This window comes from Aquarana catesbeiana, linkage group LG06 (genome assembly GCF_042186555.1).
Source record: "Aquarana catesbeiana isolate 2022-GZ linkage group LG06, ASM4218655v1, whole genome shotgun sequence".
Taxonomy (NCBI): Eukaryota; Metazoa; Chordata; class Amphibia; order Anura; family Ranidae; genus Aquarana; species Aquarana catesbeiana.
Window position 1 is genome coordinate 282,613,911 of NC_133329.1, and position 27,430 is coordinate 282,641,340.

At 43.6% G+C, this 27,430-nt stretch overlaps 1 protein-coding gene across 3 annotated transcripts in view; it reads right to left on the reverse strand.

The window, feature by feature from the left end:
- Nucleotides 1-1,211: 1,211 nt before the first annotated feature.
- LG06H2orf80 (linkage group 06 C2orf80 homolog) overlaps nt 1,212-27,430 on the reverse strand; it is a 134,032-nt gene continuing 107,813 nt past the window's right edge. For all 3 annotated transcript variants that reach the window (XM_073633417.1, XM_073633416.1, XM_073633415.1), the window contains exons 8-9: nt 25,015-25,106; nt 1,212-3,013 (exon numbers count right to left, since the gene is read on the reverse strand). In XM_073633417.1, coding sequence (XP_073489518.1) covers nt 2,930-3,013; nt 25,015-25,106 — 176 coding nt within the window. In that variant the 3' untranslated portion in view covers nt 1,212-2,929. The remainder of the gene's footprint in view (nt 3,014-25,014; nt 25,107-27,430) is intronic.

The window sequence follows — 27,430 nt, forward strand, 5'->3', positions numbered from 1 at the left end:
TTTAAATAACAGAGCAGCCCAATTATTAATGGTCATGGGTGGCTCTACATAAAAAATAAAAAGACATTCAGGTACATGGAGGTGTCTTCCTTATTGAGTAAGTGGTAGATTTATAGCTTTACTAAAGACATAGGTTGCTTTAAAGCTATTGCAAACCTAAAATTATAAAAAAAAAATAACAAACATGTCATACCTGCTTTGTGCAATGGTTTTGTACAGAGCAGCCCCAATCCTCCTCTTCTGGGGTCCCCTGCAGGCACTCCTTGTTACTCCCCCAAACCGGAGGGGCACTTGTGCAGTCTCGATCCCAAGCTGCACTCTATGGGGTTGATTTACTAAAACTGGAGAGTGCAAGATCTGGTAAAGCTGTGCACGACAGCCAATCAGCTTCTAACTACAGCAAATAATTTTTGACAATAAAACCTGGAAACTTATTGGTATCTATGCAAAGCTGCACCAGATTTTGTATACTCCAGTTTTAACAAATCCATCCCTATGTGTCCATTGACACACATAGTGCAGCCTGGCCACCCCCACCCCTCTGCTCACTGGCTGTGATTGACTGCAGAAGGAGCTAATGGTGCTGCTGCTTCCCTGTCCAGTGTGGAGAAAGAAAGCGGAGAGAGCCGCTGCTCTTGGGCACAGAGCTAGATCGAGATCAGGCTCAGATAAGTATGGGGGGGCTGGGGAAGCCGCATGCAGAAGATTTTTTACCTTCATGCACAAAATGCATGAAGGTAAAAAACCTTCTGCCTTTAGAACCACTTTAAGGAGAGACCAACATTTCTTATTGATCTTAAAAATTAGAGAGGACTAATTATTTTATTTCTCTTTCTTTAATCATTACATTTCTATAAATATATAAATACATTATATATACATTTTGTATGTTCCCTTAATCAGGGGGGTTAAAAAGCCTTTAACTGCACTAATGATTTACCTACTATGCTTATATTCTTATTTATAGATATGAGTCCCCTAACAAATGTTAATTCTGTATTTAAAATATGTGCATTATATTATCAATTCTATAAATAGCAAGAATTTTGCAACACGCTACATATATGAATGAAAGAAGTTTAGATGCAAATAACTTGTCTTCCCAAGATGTCTATGCATAATCGCTCCTAAACATGCAAATGTCCCTCTCTTTCTGCCCAAATCAACCCCCATTTATTGAACATAGTACACACACCTGTAAATAAAGCAGCTTTATATTGGTAGTGTAATCAAATTTATTAAGAAAATGGAATGCGGTCCCTATATATACAGTATACTGTATAGTGTTTTTTTTAGAAGAGTTTAAATGTGCAAATATTATTTGAGGAAACTATAAGGACATAAAGTATACAATCAAAAGTGTGGCAATGATGAATTATTTATTCTTTAATATCGCGGTTTATAAAAGATGAAAAAGGGTCCAATTCACAAGCAGTAGAGTAAAGAAAAAAGAAAAAAGGTAGAGCTGATGTTCATTCCAATCAATCCTTATTTGTGCTAATATGTTTTAGTGAACCTTTCAGAGTAAAAGGCAAAAATCCTATTGGTAAGGGCAATGAAGAACAGGGGTTGCTAGGCCAATAAAGGTTATTAGGAGACATGTAAGGCTTGAACAAAGAAAACCAAAATAAAGTAAAATTTTGGAAATCCTGATGCCAGGAAATAAAGCCATAGGCCCATATCTGCAACTGATAAGCAGCAGACTTCACTGCCAGAACCAGTACCAGTAGTACTCTAATGTTCACAGGACTTGAACTTAGCTAATCACAACTTGCATGTCAATAATCATATCACCTAATTCTGACAAAAGTTCAGAAAACCAATCAGACTTTCTCACTAGAATATATGAATATATTATTGGATGGTTTCCAGAAACAGACAGATTCATCACAATCCCTGATTATAGTTAAAAAATGACTTTGTCACTTTCCTCATTTTTTTCAGACTTTCTCACTATTTATGGGACCTCCATGTCTATAATATATGTATGTGTGTAAGTTTAAAAAGATCAGACCTTATTTTCTTCTTCAGCATGTCAAAACATGCTTTTGACAGGTTCCCTAAAGTTTTTTTTTAACACAGGGGCGTGCAACAGGTTCTTGTGTCTTGTTTCTGAGATAATTGACTGTGCATATCAGCAGCCCCATTGGCTTCAGAAATAATCGTTAATATCATAAATTCATTTTAACTTTTTTTAAATATATAAAGTATGTACCTGACTCCCATTCATTTCCTTCCACTCAAAACTGCCATCAGCCCACCAGAAAAATATACGGTATTTTGAAGTATGGGGGGAATATGTAACAAGCAGGAAGCAATTATTAGGAATCAGCAGACTGAAAAAAATTGTCATGTGGCCCCCAGTATGGGGAAAGAGCAAGTTAAATTTAGTCATCTACTATTTAATTAAAAATATAAAATATTTTGTTTTTGACAGGTAAATGAAAAAAGTAGTCAGGTATTCCCAAAATGCTGGAGGGCTGAGAAAAAAGACACATCTAAGGCAGAGGGGCCCAAGAAGGACAATTATAGATAAGGAAGAAAAAATAGAATATAAGTAAAAGGTGCCTAGAGCAAAACAAGGACCAGGAAGCCAAAAAAGAAAGAAAAAACATGGACAAAACTAGGCAGAACTAGCCACATAGCAGGTACTCAGTAGCTATGAAAGGAAGATGATGCCACAAAACACATGAGGAGGGAAGATATTCTTAAACATCTCAAAGACTGCAAGAAAAAGACAGCTGGCAAAAATTTAGGACAAAGAGTAAATATAGATGCAGACTAGAGACTAGAAGAACAATGAAAGATGGGTATAATGTATTCTACTGTCTTGTTAGGTCAGTTTTTGGCTAAATGAATAAAGGGATTACAGCACTGTGTTTACTAAGCAATGCGATAAGTCAACATGGGATAAATGTTCTCAGTTTCTTTATGGATTTATTTCACTTTCAGTTTCTGCTGTTGTGGCTTCTTCAGTCTCAGAGTCTATTGATGTTTCTTGTCTTTCTGAACCCTGTAACAAAGCAAGAGTAGGAAAATGAGATTCAAAATTATAAAGGGGTGACAGCACACAAACTATTAATAAATGTATTATTCTAACAAGCATCACAAATGACTCAAAGAATATAAAATACTTACTGTTGACAACTTCATTTATTCACTTTTGACTTTTTCACCTACATCCAATGAAAGGGGGTATTTCTCCACTCAACACCAATGGACGTGATACTACAATTTTCACTACTTGTGTTTCTTTTCTGGCCAAATATTATTATTATTAGCTTCATTATTATTACTGGTATTTGTTTTATCTTATAGAGAAGAGGGGTGTTAAAAATGGTATGCCATGGTTGTCAAATTACTATTATTTTATTAGGTCCTTCTGTTTACAATTAACTGATCACACTAATGTACTTGGAACTGTAGATGTAAAAATGAAAGCAGGGAGACATGAAAATTATTTAAAGGGTTTCTTTGTGTTAAAACGGTTGAGAAAGGTTTATATAGAATGGCCACTAAAATACTTGAAAGGGTTTTTTGGCAGCATAGCTTTGAAATATTCCTAAATAAACTTTTTAATTTAAGTATTTCATGGTGGGTTTTAGGTATGTTTTGGATCATTTTCTAAAGTAATTTTCTAAAGTTACCCCAAACTGAGTGGTGAGAATGGAAATCTTAAATTTCTGGTGAAGAATGATCTCCCAAACAAACTATGCATTGATTTATTTACCATATTTGGTCTCTTTCGAATCATAATTTTATTCTTTTTACTAATATATTGGTTGTTGGATGGTGAAACATTGTCTTCTGAAAGCATAGATATCATTTGAAGAGATGACATTAAGGAACATCATAAAACATCTCCACACCCTGCAGCAGGCCCTTTGATTGGTTGTGTTATTTCTGTAAATTGTGCCATGGACCAGAAAGGATGGCTGCATCTGCAGCTCCATAGTTCTCGTCTCTATCAAAACTATCAAAAGACAGTGACTTTGATACCTCAAATTGGATCTACTTTGCTAAGTTCTTGTTAAGTACTACTTCACTTTTAATCCCATTTATTTTGCTGTTGCTTATTGTCTTTTTTTTAACATTTATTTTCTGTAAATATTTTCTTTCTTTCTAGCTTATCCAAGAGGTATATCTACAAATTAGTGAATATGACTTTCGCCATTTACTGGTGGTGATTCAATCACTGCCACCTGAAGTGAATGTTTGGTGAATGTCAGAATCATGATTCATAAATATACCACTAGGTGTTTATTATGTTTTTGCAAACAACACAGCAGTCCTGCATAGTGTGGCGGTTTACCATCACTCTCAGGACATTTATCAATTATTTATGCCAGTTCTTTGCAATGGTATGGCCAGCATTTTTTCCATATACTGTATGCCCAGTCTTAAAGCAGTTCTATTCTGAAATTTCCTTCAAATTGCAGGTCTTTTTTTAACTTGAACAGTTCCATCTTCATGTCCCAATTAGGGATGAGCTTCGTGTTTGAGTCGAACCCATGTTCGACTCGAACATCGTATATCCGGTCGTACAAACGATATGGGCCATTCGCGCCAAATTCGAGTGGTGCGTCAAAGCCCATAATTCACTGCGGCATCGCAGTGCATTGCTGGCTGATGATTGGCCAAGCATGCACTATGACCCGCATGCTTGGCCAATCACGGCGCCATCTGTACAGAGAGCCTTAATTGGCCAAAGCCAGGGTGGCTTTGGCCAATTATGGCTCAGGGGGTTTAGTACACGCCCCACACTATATAAGGCCGCCTGCACGGCGGCCCTGTGTAGTGTGTTCCGGTGTTGAGAGAGAGATAGATAGACTGAGAGACAGTGTCATTTGATTTAAGTTAGATAGAGTAGGCAGGCGAGTCAGTTAGCTGCACTTACAATGTATTGTGTATATATATACATCCTAGGTGTTATATATATATATATACACTGTATTCAGTTTAACTAGATCCGTTCCTGTTATTCTCTTCCTACTGACAGGCAGGCAGGTGTTTTTACAGTATTTACAGCTACCTGAAGAAAATTGCTGGTGTTCTTCTGATCCTATTATTCCTATTAGCTACAGTATTTACAGTTAGTGTAGTGCGTCCTCTGCACAGTGTGCACCTAAAGCTACCTGAAGAAAATTAGTGGTGTTCTTCTGATCCTATTAGTACAGTACCACAGGCAGCTGCAGTATTTACAAGTTAGTGTAGTGCGTCCTCTGCACAGTGTGCACCTAAAGCTACCTGAAGAAAATTAGTGGTGTTCTTCTGATCCTATTAGTACAGTACCGCAAGCAGCTGCAGTATTTACAAGTAAGTGTAGTGCATCCTCTGCACAGTGTGCACCTAAAGCTACCTGAAGAAAATTGGTGGAGTTATTCTGATCCTATTAGTACAGCAGGCAGCTGTAGTATTTACAAATTAGTGTAGTGCGTCCTCAGCACAGTGTGCACCTAAAGCTACCTGAAGAAAAATGGTGGTGTTCTTTTGATCCTATTAGTACAGTACCGCAGGCAGCTGCAGTATTTACAAGTTACTGTAGTGCGTCCTCTGCACAGTGTGCACCTAAAGCTACCTGAAGAAAATTGGTGGTGTTCTTCTGATCCTATTAGTATCACAGGCAGCTGCAGTATTTACAAGTTAGTGAAGTGCGTCCTCTGCACAGTGTGCACCTAAAGCTACCTAAAGAAAATTGGTGGTGTTCTTATGATCCTATTAGCACAGTACCGCAGGCAGTTGCAGTATTTACAAATTAGTGTAGTGCGTCCTCTGCACAGCATGCACCTAAAGCTACCTGAAGAAAATTAGTGGTGTTCTTCTGATCCTATTAATACCACAGGCAGGCACCTACAGTATTTACAGTTAGTGTACTGTGTCCTCTGCACAGTGTGCACCCTAAAGCTACCTGAATTAAATTGGCGGTGTTCTTCTGATCCTATATTAATATCACAGGCAGGCAGCTACAGTATTTACAGTTAGTGTACTGTGTCCTCTGCACAGTGTGCACCTAAAGCTACCTGAAGAAAATTGGTGGTGTTCTGCTCCTATTAATACCACAGGCAGGCAGCTACAGTATTTACAGTTAGTGTACTGTGTCCTCTGCACAGTGTGCACCTAAATCTACCTGAAGAAAATTAGTGGTGTTCTTCTGATCCTATTAATACCACAGGCAGCTACAGTATTTACAGTTAGTGTAGTGCGTCCTCTGCACAGTGTGCACCTAAAGCTAGCTGGAGACAATTGCTGTTGTTCTGCTCCTATCAATACCACAGGCAGGCAGCTTCAGTATTTACAGTTAGTGTACTGTATCCTCTGCACAGTGTGCACCTAAAGCTACCTGAATTAAATTGGTGGTGTTCTTCTGATCCTATATTAATACCACAGGCAGGCAGCTACAGTATTTACAGTTAGTGTACTGCGTCCTCTGCACAGTGTGCACCTAAACCTACCTGAAGAAAATTGCTGTTGTTCTGCTCCTATTAATACCACAGGCAGGTAGCTACAGTATTTAGAGTTAGTGTACTGTGTCCGCTGCAAAGTGTGCACCAAAAGGTACCTGAATAAAATTGGTGGTATTCTTCTGATTCTATATTAATACCACAGGCAGGCAGCTACAGTATTTACAGTTAGTGTACTGTGTCCTCTGCACAGTGTGCACCTAAAGCTACCTGAATAAAATTGGTGGTGTTCTTCTGATCCTATATTAATACCACAGGCAGGCAGCTACAGTATTTACAGTTAGTGTAGTGCGCTCTCTGCACAGTGTGCACCTAAAGCTACCTGAAGAAAATTAGTGGTGTTCTTCTGATCCTATTAGTATCGCAGCCAGCTGTAGTATTTACAAGTTAGTGTAGTGCGTCCTCTGCACAGTGTGCACCTAAAGCTACCTGAAGAAAATTAGTGGTGTTCTTCTGATCCTATTAGTACAGTACAGCAGGCAGCTGCAGTATTTACAAATTAGTGTAGTACGTCCTCTGCACAGTGTGCACCTAAAGCTACCTGAAGAAAATTGGTGGTGTTCTCCTGATCCTATTAATACCACAGGCAGGCAGCTACAGTATTTACAGTTACTGTAGTGCGTCCTCTGCACAGTGTGCACCTAAAGCTACCTGAAGAAAATGAGTGGTGTTCTTCTGATCCTATTAGTACAGTACAGCAGGCAGCTGCAGTATTTACAAATTAGTGTAGTGCGTCCTCTGCACAGTGTGCACCTAAAGCTACCTGAAGAAAATTGGTGGTGTTCTCCTGATCCTATTAATACCACAGGCAGGCAGCTACAGTATTTACAGTTAGTGTAGTGCGTCCTCTGCACAGTGTGCACCTAAAGCTACCTGGAGATAGGAGCAGAACAACAGCAATTATCAATACCACAGGCAGGCAGCTACAGTATTTACAGCTAGTGTACTGCATCCTCTGCACAGTGTGCACCTAAAGCTACCTGAATAAAATTGGTGGTGTTCTTCTGATCCTATATTAATACCACAGGCAGGCAGCTACAGTATTTACAAGTTAGTGTAGTGCATCCTCTGCACAGTGTGCACCTAAAGCTACCTGAAGACAATTGCTGTTGTTCTGCTCCTATTAATACCACAGGCAGGCAGCTACAGTATTTACAGTTAGTGTACTGTGTCCTCTGCACAGTGTGCACTTTAAGTTACCTGAAGAAAATTGGTGGTGTTCTTCTGATCCTATATTAATACCACAGGCAGGCAGCTACAGTTTTTAGAGTTAGTGTACTGTGTCCTCTGCACAGTGTGCACCTAAAGCTACCTGAATAAAATTGGTGGTGTTCTTCTGATCCTATATTAATACCACAGGCAGGCAGCTACAGTATTTACAGTTAGTGTAGTGCGCTCTCTGCACAGTGTGCACCTAAAGCTACCTGAAGAAAATTAGTGGTGTTCTTCTGATCCTATTAGTATCGCAGCCAGCTGTAGTATTTACAAGTTAGTGTAGTGCGTCCTCTGCACAGTGTGCACCTAAAGCTACCTGAAGAAAATGAGTGGTGTTCTTCTGATCCTATTAGTACAGTACAGCAGGCAGCTGCAGTATTTACAAATTAGTGTAGTACGTCCTCTGCACAGTGTGCACCTAAAGCTACCTGAAGAAAATTGGTGGTGTTCTCCTGATCCTATTAATACCACAGGCAGGCAGCTACAGTATTTACAGTTACTGTAGTGCGTCCTCTGCACAGTGTGCACCTAAAGCTACCTGAAGAAAATGAGTGGTGTTCTTCTGATCCTATTAGTACAGTACAGCAGGCAGCTGCAGTATTTACAAATTAGTGTAGTGCGTCCTCTGCACAGTGTGCACCTAAAGCTACCTGAAGAAAATTGGTGGTGTTCTCCTGATCCTATTAATACCACAGGCAGGCAGCTACAGTATTTACAGTTAGTGTAGTGCGTCCTCTGCACAGTGTGCACCTAAAGCTACCTGGAGATAGGAGCAGAACAACAGCAATTATCAATACCACAGGCAGGCAGCTACAGTATTTACAGCTAGTGTACTGCATCCTCTGCACAGTGTGCACCTAAAGCTACCTGAATAAAATTGGTGGTGTTCTTCTGATCCTATATTAATACCACAGGCAGGCAGCTACAGTATTTACAAGTTAGTGTAGTGCATCCTCTGCACAGTGTGCACCTAAAGCTACCTGAAGACAATTGCTGTTGTTCTGCTCCTATTAATACCACAGGCAGGCAGCTACAGTATTTACAGTTAGTGTACTGTGTCCTCTGCACAGTGTGCACTTTAAGTTACCTGAAGAAAATTGGTGGTGTTCTTCTGATCCTATATTAATACCACAGGCAGGCAGCTACAGTTTTTAGAGTTAGTGTACTGTGTCCTCTGCACAGTGTGCACCTAAAGCTACCTGAATAAAATTGGTGGTGTTCTTCTGATCCTATTACTATCGCAGGCAGCTGCAGTATTTACAAGTTAGTGTAGTGCGTCCTCTGCACAGTGTGAACCTAAAGCTACCTGAAGAAAGCTGCTGTTGTTCTGCTCCTAGTAATACCACAGGCAGGCAGCTACAGTATTTACAGTTAGCGTACTGCGTCCTCTGCACAGTGTGCACCTAAAGCTACCTGAAGACAATTGCTGGTGTTCTCATACTAATAATACTACAGGCAGACAGTCACAAGCCAATAAAAGAGGGCAAGCAGGCTCTGTGTCCAGAGGCAACAGTGCTGGTCGTGGGACACGCTTGTCCTTTTTTTCGGCAGCTGGCCGTGTTGAGCCGCAACATGCAGAAGACTTGGTAGAGTGGATGACCAAGCCGTCCTCATCCTCCTCATCCTCTCTCACCCAGGCTCAGGGTACTTTGTCTGGAAAAGCAGCTGCCAACGCGGCCTCTTCCCACGGCTCAATGGCATCAGTCACTCCTTCCCTAGCCCCACCATGTCCTCCTGAGGAGTCCACCAAACTGTTTAACCACAGTGTTGGGTACATGCTCCAGGAGGATGCCTAGCGTTTTGAAGGCTCAGATGATGGTACCCTGCTAGAGGAAGGCAGTAACGTGAGCCCAGAGAGAGGGGGTGCCCAAGAAGGACAACAATCTGGTAGTCATGTTCCCCCAGTTGCAGCATACTGCCAGATTTGCTCCAGTGATGAGGAGGGATGGGATGATGAGGTCACTGGCTCCACGTGGGTGCCTGATAGGAGAGAGGAGGAGGAGGCACATCACCAACGAGGCAGGATGCCCTCCAGGGGCCAGCTTAAGGGCAGCAAACCGACTGCATCACACCACAGAGCTCCGCATGTGCAGGGCGCTGCTGTCTCTGCACGTTATTCCAAAAGTTCTTTGGTGTGGGCCTTTTTTGAGACGAGTGCATCAGATCCCACTGCTGCTATTTGCAACATATGTCTCAAGCGTATCTCACGTGGCCAAAACATCTCCCGCTTCGCCACCACATGCTTGACCAGACATATGTTGACCTTCCATGCAGTTCGTTGGCAAGCATACCTAAAAGACCCACACCAAAGAACAAAGAGGACCTCTCCTTGCTCCTCATCAGCTGGGATCTCCAACCCCACTATACCTTCAGTCCACTCTGAGACCTGCACTGAGAGGAATGAAGGTGTAGAATTAGGTGTGTCACAGCCAAGTACTTGGGGGCAATCTGTTACCAGTACACTGACGTCAGATTGTACCAGGCAAATTTCCCTGCCCCAGCTGCTGCACCGCCGAAAAAAGGTCACTCCCAGCCATCCACATGCCCAGCGGTTGAATGCTAGCTTGGCTAAATTGCTAGCACTTCAACTCCTGCCTTTTCAGTTGATAGACTCTGCCCCCTTCCGTGAGTTTGTGGAATGTGCAGTTTCTCAGTGGCAGGTTCCCAAATGCCACTTTTTCTCATGGAAGGTGATTCCGGCTCTCTACCGGCATGTGGAAGGCAATGTCTTGGCATTACTGGACAGGGCGGTCAGCGGTAAGGTGCATATTACCGCTGACTCATGGTCCAGCAGGCATGGACAGGGACATTACCTATCTTTCACCGTGCACTGGGTGACTCTTCTGGCAGCTGGGAAGGATGCAGGACAGGGTGTAGTAGTGTCGGAGGTTGTTCCACCACCACGCCTCCAAAATACTACTAGTGGTGATTCTGCCACACCTCTCTCCTCCACCCCCTCCTCTTCTTCTTCCTCCATGGCCTCTTCCTGTGCTGATTTGTCTTCAGAACCAGCGGCGTTCAAGGGGCTACGCAAGCATGCAGGCCAAAAGATGCCATGCGGTGCTTGAGCTGGTGTGCTTGGGGGACAGGAGCCACACTGGGGCAGAGATTCTGTCAGCTCTGCAGGGGCAGGTTCAGAGTTGGTTGACTCCACACCAGTTTAAGGCAGGTATGGTGGTTTGTGACAATGGCACCAACCTCCTCTCCGCCCTCCGACAGGGACAACTGACCCATGTGCCCTGTTTGGCTCACGTCCTTAACTTGGTGGTGCAGCGGTTCTTGGGCAGGTACCCGGGCTTACAGAATGTCCTGAGGCAGGCCAGGAAAGTCTGTGTACATTTCCGCAGGAATTTAACCTGCCCAAGAACCGCCTAATCGGTGACATGCCCACCAGGTGGAACTCAATGTTGGCCATGCTGCAGCAGCTGCACACGCATTAGAGGGCCATCAATGAGTACCTGTGCGACTATGGCACCAGGACAGGGTCACGGAAGCTTGTTTTTTTTTTTCCCACGCCAGTGGGCCATGATCAGGGATGCATGCACTGTCCTGTCATCATTTGAGGAGGCCACGAGGATGGTGAGCAGTGACAGTGCAGGCATCAGTGACACTGTCCCCCTTGTCCACCTGTTGGAGCACACGCTGCATGGAATAATGGACAGGGCACTTGAGGCAGAACAGAGGCAGGATAGGGGGAGGACATCCTTAGCTCTCAAGGCCCCCTTTATCCAGACAGTGTTCCTGTGTGCCCGCCGATCACACAGGAAGAGAACGAGGAGGAGGAGGAGGAAGAGGAGGATTGTGTCAGCATGGAGGTGGAGCCTTGCACTCAGCATCAGCAGCAGTCTTAAAGGGATCATTTATAGTCCCAAGAAACCCATGGACTTGTACGTGGCTGGGAGGAGGTGGCTGCGGATCATGTCGTCCTTAGTGACCCAGAAGACTCCGGACCGAATGCCTCAGCAAACCTACGCTGCATGGCCTCCCTGATCCTGCAAAGCCTGCGGAAGGATCCTCGTATTCGTGGTATCAAGGAGAGGGATCAATACTGGCTGGCAACCCTCCTTGATCCACATTACAAGGGTAAGGTTGCGGACCTTATCTTGCCATCGCAGAGGGAGCAGAGGATGAAACATCTTTGGGAGGCCTTGCAGAGGTCTGTGCAGTGCGTTCCCAGAGAATTTTTTAGTCCGCAGCCCCAAGGTATGATCGGTTCCAGCAACCATTGCCAGCGTCTGTTTTACATGGTGCAGGAATACCTAGGGGCAAGATCTGACTTGGACACCTTTCCCACCGAAAATCCTCTGGGTTACTGGGTCTTGAGGATGGATAACTGGCCAGAGCTTGCACAGTATGCAATTGAGCTACTGGCCTGTCCTGCATTCAGCGTTCTTTCGGAACGCACATTCAGTGCTGCTGGAGGCTTTGTAACCGATCACAGGGTGCGCCTGTCCACCGACTAGGTCGATCGACTGACCTTCATAAAAATGAATAAGTCTTGGATCAACCCCAGATACCAAGCACATGATGCTGATGTAACCGAATAATTTTTTTTGAAATGTCAGATCCCTTCAAGACTGCCAATGCTGATGTTGAGTGACTATCCTGTTATGCTGAGTGACTATCTTCTTCCTCCTCAATGATGATGCTGATTGTAAGAATATTTTTGGTTCTGGGCGCCGCCACCAGTGGCTAAGGCCCAGTTTTTCAGCCCCTGTTTAACAGGGGCGTGTAATTACAATTTTTGATGCAATATTTTGCAAGGAGGGTACATTGCTGCGCTCAACTAGAGTATTTGTGAGGGGTTGCAGTGTTGTGGCACCAGCACCAGTGCCTAAGGCCCAATTTTTCAGTCCCTGTTTAACAGGGGTGTGTAATTACGATTTTTGATGCAATACTTTGCAGCAGGGCTTGTTCCTGCGCTCCAACTAGAGTATCTGTGAGGGGTTGCAGTGTTGTGGCACTAGCACCAGTGCCTAAGGCCCAATTTTTCAGCCCCTGTTTAACAGGGGCATGTAATTACAATTTTTGATGCAATATTTTGCAGGAGGGCTCATTCCTGCGCTCCAACTAGAGTATCTGTGAGGGGCTGCAGTGTTGTGGCACCAGTGCCTAAGGCCCAATTTTTCTGCCCCTGTTCAACAGGGACATGTAATTACAATTCTTGATCTAATATTACACAGCAGGGCCCGTTTCTGCGCCCACCAAGAGTAACTGTGAGGACTTACAGTGTTGTGGCAACACCACCATCACCAAAGGCCCAATTTTTCTGCCCCTGTTCAACAGGTGCATGTAATTACAATTCTTGATCCAATATTTCACAGCAGGGCCCGTTTCTGCGCCCACCAAGAGTAACTGTGAGGACTTACAGTGTTGTGGCACCAGCACCACCACCAAAGGCCCAATTTTTCTGACCCTGTTCAACAGGGGCATGTAATTACAATTCTTGATCTAATATTTCACAGCAGAGCCCGTTCCCGCGCCCATCAAGAGTAACTGTGAGGGCTTACAGTGTTGTCGCAACACCAACACCTAAGGTCGCAATTTCTGCAGAGTATATAGGGCAGGCCCCTACTTTCAAACATCCAACTTACAAACGACTCCTACTTGCAAACGGAAGGAGACAACAGGAAGTGAGATGAAATCTACCCCTAGGAAGGGAAATTCTCTCCTGTAAGAGTTAATATGGGAAAAACGTGTCTCTTCTCTACTGATGCTTTATCACCAATCCTTGTTTCACTAAAAAAAAACAAATTGTCAAAAAACATTTGTCATTGGGACAGAGAGTGAGGTGAAATCTTCTGAAGAGGTGCACAGACAGCAAAACAAATGTCACAGGGGTGATAACCCTTCCCTGTTTTCCAAAAAGCTTAAAAATAGATTTTTTGGCTGGAGCTACACTTTAAAAATGTACCAGTTCAAAATTACAAACAGATTCTACTTAACAACAAACCTACAGTCCCTGTCTTGTTTGCACCGCCTATATACTGCTGTTCAAAGTATATAGGGCCTGGGGGCCCCACGCCTTTCCTTTTTTTAACTTGGGTGCGGGGTTCCCCTTAATAACATACAAGACCCAAAGGGCCTGGTAATGGACTGGGGGGGTACCCATGCCGTTTGTCTCACTGATTTTCATCCATATTGCTGGGACCCGACATTACATTAAAGCCGCAAGCCGTTTTAAATTACTTTTATTCCTTTAAAAATGTCATTTTGTGCAGGGACTGTTCTAAACATGGAAAACACACGCCACTTTACAGGCATACTATAGACACCCCCCAGGTATGATATTTAAAGGAATATTTCACTTTTTGTTCACTTTAAGCATCATTAAAATCACTGCTCCCGAAAAAAACGTCAGTTTTTAAAACTTTTTTTTTGCATTGATACATGTCCCCTGGGGCAGGACTCGGGTCCCCAAACCCTTTTTAGGACAATACCATGCAAATTAGCCTTTAAATTTAGCACTTTTGATTTCGAGTCCCATAGACTTCAATGGGGTTCTAAAGTTCGCGCAAATTTTCGGTCCGTTCGCAGGTTCTGGTGCGAACTGAACCAGGGGGTGTTCGGCTCATCCCTAGTCCTAATGATATACTGGTTAGAATTAAGTGCAAGCAAGTGTTATTTTATTATTTCTTTATATCCTTTGCCTGCTTTGCATAAGTCAATTGTCAGTAATTTAAGATTCTCACTTAAAGTGTTTGTTAAGGTAAAAAAAAAATTCTATAGATCCCTCTGCTATATCACAGTAAGCTCCGCAGTAAGCTTCATTGATAAATGGCTCTAGGAAATTTGCCAAACAACAATAGGTTTATGCAATATATATATAAATAAATAAAAAATGCTAAAACTCTAGGTAGTACACATAGTTCACACAAATTAATGAAATTAGTGAAATTAGTAAACAGCTAAATGTATAATCTAAATTGGAGGTTGGAGGAGGAGGAGAAGGGGGAGAGGGTTCCCCCGGGACCCCTATGCCATATATAGGCGAACCATGAGGAACATCTGGGTACATGTCATAGTCCCTGGGGAGGGGTCATGGCATGATGTGTGAAACTATGCTATATTGACATGATTATTCATTCAAAACAAATTTTGTCACTCTATTTAGATGGCAGCAACAGAAGTCTGTTAGTTCCTGATGAGGAAGACCATGTCCAAGAAACGCGTTGAACATAAAGACTTAATTTTGAGGGGGACCCCCACGTCATTTTTCTTTTAAATTTTGGCACGGGGTTCCCCTTAATATTCATACCAGACCCGAAGGGCCTGGTATGGAATTTTGGGGGACCCACACGCAATTTTTTTTTTTAATTTTGGTTTGGGGTTTCCTTTAATATTCATCCCAGACCCAAAGGGCCTGGTAATGGACTGTGGGGGAATCCCATGCCGTTTTTTTCAATGACTTTTATTTGTATTGCCGGAGCCGACAATTTATTATAGCCGCGAGTACTTTTAAATTACTTTTTTTCCTTTAGAAATGTAATTTTGTGGAGGGACTGTTGTAAACACGGGAAACATGCCCCACTTTACAGGCATACCTTAGGAATATTTCACTTTTATTGTTTCACTTTAAGAATTATTAAAATCACTGCTCCCAAAAAAAGGCTGTTTTTCAAACTTTTTTTTGCATTGATACATGTCCCCTGGGGCAGGACCCAGGTCCCCAAACACTTTTTATGACAATAACTTGCACATAAGCCTTTAAAATTAGCACTTTTTATTATTCATGTTCGTGTCCCATAGACTTTAACGGTGTTCGCGTGTTCAAACAAATTTTTTGCCTGTTCGCATGTTCTGCTGCGAACCGAACCGGGGGGTGTTCGGCTCATCCCTAGTGTGAACTAGAGCCATTGGAATATATTGAAAACACTGCATGCATTTTTACGGCAAGTTCACACCATAAAAAATGTACTTCGGATACGTTCCGGATCAGTTTTTGCTTACAGTTCACACCACATGCAGTTCCAGTGCATTATTGATACAATTTGCTATGTTCCAGTACAGTTCTATGCAGAAAAAATGCAACATGTTCTATTTTTTTTCTGGACCTAAACTGACTGGAACTGACTGCACTGGTGTGAACTAAAGCCATTGGAATACATGAAAAACACTGTGCATGCATTTTTAGTGCAGAAAAAAATGCATGGAACTACATCTGGTGTAAACTAGAGAAGCTCATGGTTGATATCATGTTTAGGAAACACTGCCTAACATTTCCTACCAGAAAAATAGTAATTAACCATACATTAACCACTTGACCACTGGGAACTTAAACCCCCTTCCTAACCAGACCAAATTTCAGCTTTCGGAGCTCTCACATTTTGAATGACAATTACTCAGTCATGCAACACTGTACCCATATGAAATTTTCATCCTTTTTTTCACACAAATAGAGCTTTCTTTTGGTGGTATTTGATCACCTCCGGGTTTTTTATTTTCTATGCTATAAATGAAAAAAGACCGAAAATTATGTAAAAAAATGAATTTTTCTTCATTTCTATTATAACATTTTACAAATAAGTAATTTTTCTTCATAAATTTGGGCTAAAATTTATACTGCTACATATCTTTGGTAAAAATAACCCAAATTAGTGGATATTATTTAGTCTGTGTGAAAGTTATAGAGTCTACAAGCTATGGTGCCAATCACTGAAAATTGATCACATCTGATCACACCTGATGTACTGAGGCCCTAACAAGCCAGGAAAGTACAAATACCCACAAAATGACCCCTTTTTGGAAAGTAGACATTCCAAGGTATTTAGTAAAAGGCATGGTGAGTTTTTTTAAGTTATTTTTTCCCACAATTCTTTGCAAAATAAAGATTTTTTTTACACCAAATTGTCATTATAACAGGTTATTTCTCTCACATGGCATGTACATTCCACAAATGACACCCCAAAATATATTCTGCTACTCCTCCTGAGTATGGTGATACCACATGTGTGAGGCTTTTACACAGCCTGGCCACATACAGAGGCCCAACATTGAAGTAGCACATTCAGGCGTTCTAGGAGCATAAATTACACATCTAATCTCTCAACCACCTATTACAATTTTGAAGGCCCTGGAGCACCAGGAAAATGGAAACACCCACAAATTGACCCCATTTTGGAAAGCAAACACCCCAACGTATAATCTATGAGGCATAATGAATCTTTTGAACGGTTCATTTTTTTCCAAAAGTTTTCGGAAAATGTGGAAAAAAAATGAACACATTTTTTTACACAAAGTTGTCCATTTCTAAGATATTTCCAACACATAGAATGTACATAGCAAAAATTACACCCCAAAATATATTCTGCTACTCCTCCTGAGTATGGCAATGCCACATGTGTGAGACTTTTACACAGCCTGGCCACATGCAGAGGCTCAACATTGAAGTAGCACATTCAGGCGTTCTAGGAGCATAAATTACACATCTAATTTCCTTACAATCTATCGCATTTTTGAAGGCCCTTCATATTTCTAACACATAGCATGTACATACCAAGAATTACACCCTAAAATACATTCTGCTGAGCAAAGGGTAAACAAAGATTACCTGTGGTTTTAGTAGTGCAGTTGTGCACTGGAGGAGAGCCCTGATCCAGGCAGCAAGCAGGGATGTGGTCAGCGACAGTGAAATGAATTGTCCAGGCAGCAGGCAGGAATATTGTCCATAGTCAGTACAGGCAGGGATACTGTTCATATACAGTCCAGAGTCAGTGCAAGTAGAGACATTGCCAGCAGTGCCAAAATATTGGCCCTTGTAGCAAGCAGGAACATGGTCCAAGTAGCAGGCCAGGAAAGAATGGGGACAAGGGTGGAGGCTTCTCCCACCCAAATCTCTTTGAAGCCTCTGAGTCTCCAGACCCTAAATCTGGGAAAGAGAAAACTAAAACATGAGTTTTCTTCATCCAGAAAAACATTTCTGGACCTCCTCACATATGTGAGACCCCTGTGTTCCCACTAGCATAGCAGGGTAAATGATCAGTCCAAGAGGCAGGCAAAAAACGTGGTCAAACAGTCCAGGGTCAGTTCCAGAGCAGGCAGAGGTAGGTACAATTAACGTTAGGCAGAAGCTTGGTCGTATAACAGGCCAGGGTCAGTTCCGGAGAAGGCAGAGATAGGTACAGTTTAGCGTTAGGCAGAAGCTTGGTCATATAACAGGCCAGGGTCGGTTCCAGACCAGGCAGAGGTATATACAGTTCAGTGCAGTGGCATAAGGGGTGTGGCAGGAAATGAGAATTACGTTTAACATACTTCTCTAATAATGTAGAGAAGTATGGTAACGGCAGAAACATTCTCCTACACAGAGGCCTGGTTGGGAAGGACATTGAGGACAATAATACGTGGTGTCTCTTCTAACTCCTCTTCTGGAGCACACCTGGCATTTCTTCTGAATTCTATGGCCTGTTTCCCGGGGTGGGGGATTTTGTCAGGAAAGTGGTGTTCGTGGAGTCTGCTCACGGAATCAGAGCGAATATTTTCTGGTGGCCTTTCAGGGTACAAAAGGGCGGAGATTACTTGTTCCTGGTAGTGCAGATAGGATACGGGGGTCTCAGTAGATTTTTGGTAAATAACATAAGTGTTATACATGGCCAAACTGAAAAAATAAATGGACACTTTTTTATACCAATGATGGGATTTTCTTGTGGGAAGGTAGGGTTCAGTCATCTGATTATTGAAGTCCACTCCCCCCATAAACAAATTATAGTCATAGATACAAGCTGGTTTCTGGACTGGGCCGTCTCTTCTGGAGACTACCACGTAGGTATCATTATGAAATGTAGCGAGCACGTGGATGTTTCGTTTGTCCCTCCACTTGACAGCCAATAGCTCCTGGTTCTGCAAAAACGCCGTCTCCCCTCGTCGTAGCCTTTCATTGACTAGTTTTTGCGGGAAGCCCTTTCTATTGGCTCTTACGGTACCACAGACTGGGGTGTCCCTCTGGTGAAGATTGCGGAAGAGGGGCAAACTTGTATAAAAATTATCCACATAAAGGTGGTACCCCTTTCCAAGGAGTGGATAAAAAAGCTCCCAGACAACTTTGCCGCTGGCTCCAATATACTCTGGACATTCAGGGGGAGTCCTACTCTTCGTACACCGGAAGGCGTAAATGTACCCTGTGGCTCGGTCACAAAGTTTGTACATTTTAACCCCATATCGGGCCCTTTTGCTGGGGATAAACTGTTTGATGTCTAGCCTGCCTGAGAATTTTACAAGGGACTCATCAACGGAGATATTCTGTTCAGGGGTATATAACTGGGGAAATTTTTCAGAGAAATAATTTAGAAGTGGCCGCATTTTAAATAATTTGTCAAAAGTTGGGTCACTTCGGGGAGGGCACTGGGTGTTGTCATTGTAGTGGAGCAAGCGCAAAATTATAAGGTATCTTGATCTTGAAATAATTGATGAGAAGAGTGGCATGTGGTGGATGGGGTTGGTTGACCAATATGAGTACATTTCTTTTTTTTTGTGAGTCCCATATTAAAAGTTAGGCCTAAGAAAATTTTGAACTCATCTATGGTAAGCTCTCTCCACTAAAAGGGACGGGCATAACTACAGCCAGGGTTGCTTACTATGTACTGCTGTGCATAGAGGTTGCACTGGGCCACAATGGACGATAGTAAGTCTTCGGTGAAAATCAAATGAAAAAAATCAAGCATGACAAAATCACAGGTGTTCACCTGAATACCTGGCTGGGTGGTAAAAGGGGGATATTTGCTGCTCCGGAATTAGGGGGAGGCCACGGGGGTTTTGAAGGGCATAGGGAAGGCTGGCATGGCCCCTATCCCTTTGGGGCTGAGATGACACCCTACTGGTGCCTGGCCTTTGTTGCAGTGGCACTGCTCTTGAGGTATACAGCACTGTGCTTGAGGTGGACGGCACTGTTCTCGAGGCGGATGGCACCGCTCTTGAGGTGGATAGCACTGCGCTCGAGGTGGATGGCTCTGCGCTGCTGGTAGTAGGCTGCTACTCCACGCCAGAACGCCTTCTTTTCACAGGCACACATTTCTCTTCCGATTCTGTATCAGACCCGCTGCTTGTCACGGGTTCATAGGCCGAATCTGAATCGGACTGAGACTCAGAGAGCTCCCCGCTGCTCTCATAGCGCATGCTTAGACGCTGGTAGGCCTCCTCGGTTGTAAATTTTTTTTGCCATACTGGTGGCTGGTGAGGCTGATGTGGCGCAGATGAGCACTGATGGGCACGGGTGGCACTGATGGGCACAGGTGTGCACTGTAGTGGCACTGGTGTGGCTCTGGTTGCACTGGTGTGGCTCTGGTGGTACAGAGGTGGCACAGGTGGGCACAGATGGCACTGGTGTGGCACTGCAGTGGTGCAGATGAGCACTGATAGGCACAGGTGGCACTGATGGGCACAGGTGGCACTGGTGTGGCACTGGTGTGCACTGTAGTGGCACTGGTGTGGCTCTGGTTGCACTGGTGTGGCTCTGGTGGCACAGAGGTGGCACTAGTGGGCGCAGGCAGCACTGGTGGGCACAGGCGTCACAGGTGGGCACAGGCAGCACAGATGTGGCACTGCAGTGGCACAGATGAGCACTGATGGGCACAGGTGGCACTGATGGGCCCAGGTGGCACTGGTGAGGCACTGGTGTGCACTGTAGTGGCACTGGTGTGGCTCTGGTGTGGCTCTGGTGGCACAGAGGTGGTACAGATGGCACAGATGTGGCACAGATGGCACAGATGTTGCACAGATGGCACAGATGTGGCACAGATGACACTGTTGTGGCACTGTTGGGCACTGCTGTGGCACTGTTGGGTACCGATATATAAAACATATAAAAAAAATATATAAAACACTTACAGATTGGCACCGTATAGCTCTCCTCTCCTCTCACGCTGCATCAGTATGAGGAGAGGAGTGATGAACTCCTGATGACCCAGCATTGTTTAAACTTGTGATCACTCCGTCATTGGACGGAGCGATCACGAGGTAAAGGGCTGCTGTCATTGGCCCTTTACCGCAATCCGTGTTGCGCCGGGTCTCGTGAACCCGGCAAACAAGGATGTTCCCATGTGCGCGCCCCGGGGGGCGCGCGGGAACGATTTTCTGGGAGGACATCAGTGTACGCCCTCCCAGAGTTATCCAACCGCCCTGTAGCCGTCATTCGGCTATGGGCTGGTTGGTAACTGGTTAACCAATTTTCTTTATTTCCGCCACGGGTTGAAAGAAAGAAAATTGCTTGATTTCCCCCTCAACACATTCAGGCTTTGCAATATGCAACTGTCAGTTTGTGTTACAGGTAATTTCCTTTCACCAAAATGTGTATTTAACCAGGGGTGTCAAAACTTTGCAGACAGCTTTATAATTTTACCTGCCATAGTCAAATAACCTGACAGCCTGAAAACCATCAAGCATTATGGAACACATAATCCTGTTTTAAAATTGGGAACTGGTGAATGGGCTTTGAGTTTACATTCATGAAACCTAGTAAGTGTCAATGGTGGTACATTATCAGTGTTCTGAATCATCTCAGCAGAAAATATGTACCAGACTAGTAAATGAAGAGGAGCAAAGAAAGGTTTTCTGGACTACAACCTTCAGAAAGCATCAGACTATTATTAACACTCCTAAAATACTGATTCCCATTGTAAGAAACTGAAACATTTTCAAAAGTTGAAGAAAGAGGTACCCAGATGAGGTGAAGTAAAGCATATTATATCACCCTACAACCTAATATTTTGTCAATACTTCAAAACAATTCAGCAAATAAATTTACTTGCAGCAGTTTCGTTGTAAGTAGGATTTAATGCACTAAACAAAAATAAAAGAGACTTTTCCACAATCAGTTTGTTTCTGCTGCATGAAAGATGATGATACATGCTCATCTCCAGTAGAACCTGCATATCTGAGAAGTACAGAGGAACAATCTGACAAATCAAGAAAAATCTGCCAGCAAATAGAAACTTTCTCTGTCAATCTGATGGGAGATTAAAGTTATACAGGCATGTACATGCCACCGGGACTGCCGGGAGTTTCCTGGTGGGCTGATGGCTCAGTGGGTCGGTTTCAGTGACAGCCAGTGGCGTCGCTAGGGGATGGTTTTTGCGGCTATAGCCCTAAATCTGGGGCCTATTACCTCCAAGTCCCAGGGGTCCCCAACCACAGTGCCACGGCCAACTACCTGGCCTCTCTGCAGCCGTGTGGAAGGCAGCACAGGGGAGCTAGAGAGTGGGCAGACAGCATGGGAGAGCCAGGTGGGCGCACGGGCAAGAGAGCAGAGAGATGACATCATCTCTCACTGCCCGCCCTCTCTCTGGTGACCCTGATGTAAGGAGGGGCTCTCTGGGGACCCTAATGTAAGTGGGGGGCTCTCTGCGGACCCTGATGTAAGGCAGAGGCTCTCTGGGGACTCTGATGTAAGGGGGGGCTCTCTGGGGACCCTAGTATAAGGGGGGACTCTCTGGGGACCCTGATGTAAGGAGGAGGCTCTCTAGGGACCCTGATGTAAGGGGGGCTATCTGGGGACCCTGATGTAAGGAGGAGGCGCTCTAGGGACCCTGATGTAAGGGGGGGCTCTTCGGGGACCTTGATGTAATGCAAAGGCTCTCTGGTGACCCTGATGTAAGGGGGGCTCTCTGGGGACCCTGGTGCAAGGGGGGCTCTCTGGGGACCCTGATGTAAAGGGGGGCTCTCTGGGGACCCTGATGCAAGGCTGAGGCTCTCTGGGGACTCTGATGTAAGGAGGGGGCTCTCTGGGCCCCCTGATGTAAGGGGGCTCTCTGGGGACCCTGATGTAAGGAGGGGCCCTCTGGGGACTCTGATGTGAGTAGGGGGCTCTCATGGGACCCTGATGTGAGTAGGGGGCTCTCTGGGGACCCTGATGTGAGTAGGAGGCTCTCTGGGGACCCTGATGTAAGGGGGGCTCTCTGGGGACTCTGATGTAAGGGGGCTCTCTGAGGTTTCTTAAGGGCGGCTCTCTGGGGACCCCAATGTAAGGAGGGGCTCTCTGGGGACCCTGATGTAAGGAAGGACTCTCTGGGGACCCTGATGTAAGGAGGGGGCTATCTGGGGATCCTGAGGTAAGGGGAGGGCTCTCTGGGGACCCTGATGTAAGTGGGGGGCTCTCTGGGGACCCTGATGTAAGTGGGGGGCTCTCTGGGGACTCTGATGTAAGGGAGGGCTCTCTGGGGACCCTGATGTAAGGAGGGGCTCTCTGGGGACCCTGATGTAAGGGGGAGGCTCTCTGTGAACCCTGATGTAAGGGGGAGGCTCTCTGGGGACTCTGATGTAAGGGGGAGGCTCTCTGGGGATCCTGATGTAAGGAGGAGGCTCTCTGGGGAGCCTGATGCAAAACTGAGGCTCTCTGGGGACCCTGATGCAAGACTGAGACTCTCTGGGGACCCTGATGCAAGACGGAGGCTCTCTAGGGACCCTGATGCAAGACAGAGGCTCTCTGGGGACTCTGATGTTAGGGGGCTCTCTGGGGACCCTGATGTAAGAAGGGGGCTCTCTGGGGACCCTGATGTAAGGAGGGACTATCTGGGGATCCTGAGGTAAGGGGAGGGCTCTCTGGGGACCCTGATGTAAGTGGGGGGCTCTCTGGGGACTCTGATGTAAGGGAGGGCTCTCTGGGGACCCTGATGTAAGGAGGGGCTCTCTGGGGACCCTGATGTAAGGGGGAGGCTCTCTGTGAACCCTGATGTAAGGGGGAGGCTCTCTGGGGACTCTGATGTAAGGGGGAGGCTCTCTGGGGATCCTGATGTAAGGAGGAGGCTCTCTGGGGAGCCTGATGCAAAACTGAGGCTCTCTGGGGACCCTGATGCAAGACTGAGACTCTCTGGGGACCCTGATGCAAGACGGAGGCTCTCTAGGGACCCTGATGCAAGACAGAGGCTCTCTGGGGACTCTGATGTTAGGGGGCTCTCTGGGGACCCTGATGTAAGGGGGCTCTCTGGGGACCCTGATGTAAGGGGGCTCTCTGGGGACTCTGATGTAAGGAGGGGGTCTCTGGGGACCCTGATGCAAGGGGGCTCTCTGAGGACTCTGATGTAAGGAGGAGGCTCTCTGTGGAATCTGAAGTAAGGAAGGGCTCTCTGGGGACCCTGATGTAAGGGGGGTTCTCTGGAGACCCTGATGTAAGTCATTCATTCAGATCATGTCATTGTAAAAGCATCTGTAGTGTTGGAATGCATCTTTTTCTCTAAATAAAGAGTTTTAAAAAAATAAAACATTTCTACCTACAGTGGAATGTTTTTATTTATGTTTTTTTTGTGCAATTGTGTATAGCTTATATACTGTTTTTGTGCGTGTTTGCAAAATTAAAGTGGGCTGGTTTAAATGAAGTCCAGGGCCAAATTTTTGTCCCAGTCCAGCCCTGAAGTTATACTTAGATACTAGTCACCTTTTTCAACTGAAAATAGCAAGATTGGTGATGATCCAACATTTATGAAGTATCTGCAGATTGTATCGACTAGCGCTTGTTGGCAAATGTCAATCACAATTATCTTACCCCTAAAGAGCCAACATTTTCAATGGTCCTCCCACTTTCTTTATCACACCTCTACATAACATCAAGCAACCATATGTGTTGTTGGACTGCACTGAAAGACATAGGTGCCTATAGGTAGATCATGCTTGCACATCCAACTGTCTTCTATATGTCTATAACATCTTTTTTCTCTTGCAAAGACCACATATTAACCAAGCAGTATAATGTCCAGAAAAAGGGGCTGACTTACCAATTTTTCCTTAGCTTAGTGAATGTGGTGAGATTACCAAGTTATGTGCAAGGAAAATAAAAAATGTATTTTTGTTTGCATGTGATTGGATGATTGAAGTCAGCAAAGCTTCACCTCATTCAGTAAGCTAAGAGTAAATTCCTTTACAAAGTACAAATTTCCTTTGCAAAATGAACAGCCTATTTGCCTTTAGTAAATCAACCCCAAAGACTCTTTTCCTAACATGAGAGGTTATTTTAATGGCAGGAATTGCTGAATAATATTTGCTGCTCTACAAGTTATGGCACACTTCAAAGATATTTTTTCCTTTTTAATATTTTTGCCAAAATATCTTTCATTTTAAATATATCTGAACATGCAAGGCAATGGATGTCATTACAAGGCTGCTCAAGGTATATATAATCAGGTGAAAGAAAGAAAAATTACAATAACTGGAGGGCACACCATAGTAAATAAACAGTATATTTGTCCTTAATTACTTCTGTAAGACATTCACTCCCTTTCAATACAATGAGCTATATAAATATATATATATATATATATATATATATATATATATATATATATATATATATATATATATATATATATATATATACTTACTATGAATGAAGCCACCACAATAACTGCCCAATACTCACAGGTTCATGATGATCCATAGCTAGAACATTTGGGTTTTGATCTTCAGTCACATAATTTTCATTTCTACCCAGGTACTTGCAAAATCTGGTACCTGAAAGAGAAAACAGGACTTTGATCTAGGGCCTATTCATACTTGCTTGCTTTCCCGCAGTAACATACTCTAAATTTGACTGCATATGCCTGAATTTCACGTAAAAATCCTGTTACAGTATGTTTTACTAGGCTAGTTCACATATATGCCTTGCAGTTAAGTGTGTGTTTTAAAATGAACCCCTAAGGGCCCACTACTATACACACAGAAACTCTCAGGTATAGGTTTGGAGGGTCCCTTAGAGAAAAACAATTTGCGTTTGGCAATTCAAAGGGGCAACCAACTGTGAATTGCATTTTAAAATGTAGACTTTCCTACTAAAAAAAAAAAAAAAAATTGTATACGCTTTGAGGACACTTTATAAAGGTACACCATTCTAGTATTAGGTATGGCCTCTTCTGACTTCAGAACAGCCTGTATTTTTCATTAATTAAATAAAATACTGGAATTGTTGCTCAAGTATTTCCTTCCAACCCAATGATAGCAAAAAGATGATTTATGCAGATGTGTCAGTCACAGATTCATGCTGTAATCCTATATCCCATCTAACAGAGAAGGATCCTACTGTCTGTATGTCTGAAACTGAGATTCATCAGATCAGCCAACATTTTTCTATTCTTCAGTTTTCCCATTTTGGTGATCCCATGCTCCCTGCATGTCATTGAAGTAAAAAGAGGTTATTTGTGCAGTTGGACCTATTTTTAGCTTGAACAAGCTTGCTCATTGTCTTTTGACCCCTGTCATTACAAAGCTGCATTCGCCCAAAGAACTACCACTTCCGGGATATTTCCTTTTTTTGCATTCTCTGTGAACTCTAGAGACTATAGTGCTTGAAAATCCCATGCAGTCATCAGTTTCCAATATGTTGCAACCAACATGCTTAGCACCAATAATCATGTGTTTAAAGTTGCTTAGATCATGCATATGCAGCTGGACCTCTTGAATGTATCTGCATGTTGTATGTATTGCATTGCATATCCACTATTTTCTTCAATTGGTATATGCATTAACAAGCATATATATCTATGAAAGAGGCCAAAGACTGCACATAAAATACTATATAAAAGGTATTATACAAGTATATTTTTTTTATGGGAAATGAAAGAACTGTAGTAATTACTTCACATGCTTTCTAAAATTGTCTTTGTAACTCAATAAATGAAAAATGATCACTATGCAAACAAAAAAAAAAGGGTATTTTATCATGCTTGTATTTGGTAAATCTAAAAACGAGGCCTGCTTTCCATCAGTGTTTCATTTTGCACAGTGGTCAAGATTTCAGAGAAACAGAGAATCAGTCTTAAAGCTCCAAACAAAACAACCAACCAATCGAATACACAGTTGTACTGTATATATGAGAACTGTTTCATCTTTCAAAGAATTTAAAATCCTGTCCAGTAGGTTTTCCGATTCCGACTTCCCTACTAAACAGTACACCCAGGCCATTGACCTTCACTGCAACAGTAACACAGCTTAGCCAACAACACAGCTCCAGCCTGATAATTGTACAATGGTAGAGCAGCCAAACCCTGCCTGGCCCTGAATGCAGATAGCACCTGCAGTCTAAGAACTGCTGTACAGGGGATTACAGGAGGCTGATGACAAGACACATTTAGGTACTGACAAGTGATCGGAAAGTACCTGCCTTAATACATATTATTTTGTCTAAAGCCTACTACACACTATTAGTTTTTTTTCCTTCCATCCGCCGAAGAGATCAGGAGGAGATCCTGTACTAACTATCCGATGTTAGTACAGCGATCTCCCCCACTGAGCTATTGTGTTCTGATGGGGGGGTGTGCCCTCCTCCGGAACACACCAGTGAGCGCCCCTGGCTGAGAGTGCTAATTGGATGCTTTTTTCAGTCATGCCTCTTCTGTCAGACCAGCTTCCGTACTATTGAACTTGCCGATACTGCCCAATATTTGGCCCGTGTGTAAGGCCCTTAACTTGAATAAGCTTTAATTATATTACTGTTCTGGTTATTAAAAAGATGAAAAGCATATAAAGATAACATGGGCAATCATGACCTCACACACTATGAGTTGTATCTGACACTAACATAATAATACAGGTAGCACACAGATAACACTGCAGCTTGAATGTGGTAGTGTTAAGCCATAGCTTCAGGGCCTTGGACTTGTGTAAATGACATCAGTTTGAAGTTGATGGCATCGTTTGGACATCCGTTGTGTTAATTTAGAATTCATTGATAGGTTCAATAAATTTGCAGTTGACAATCTTCCTACCTGCGTTTGACCTACTTCAAGCAATTTTACATTTCTATAGACTTATTGTATATGGGAGTGCCAAAACCCCCTTTA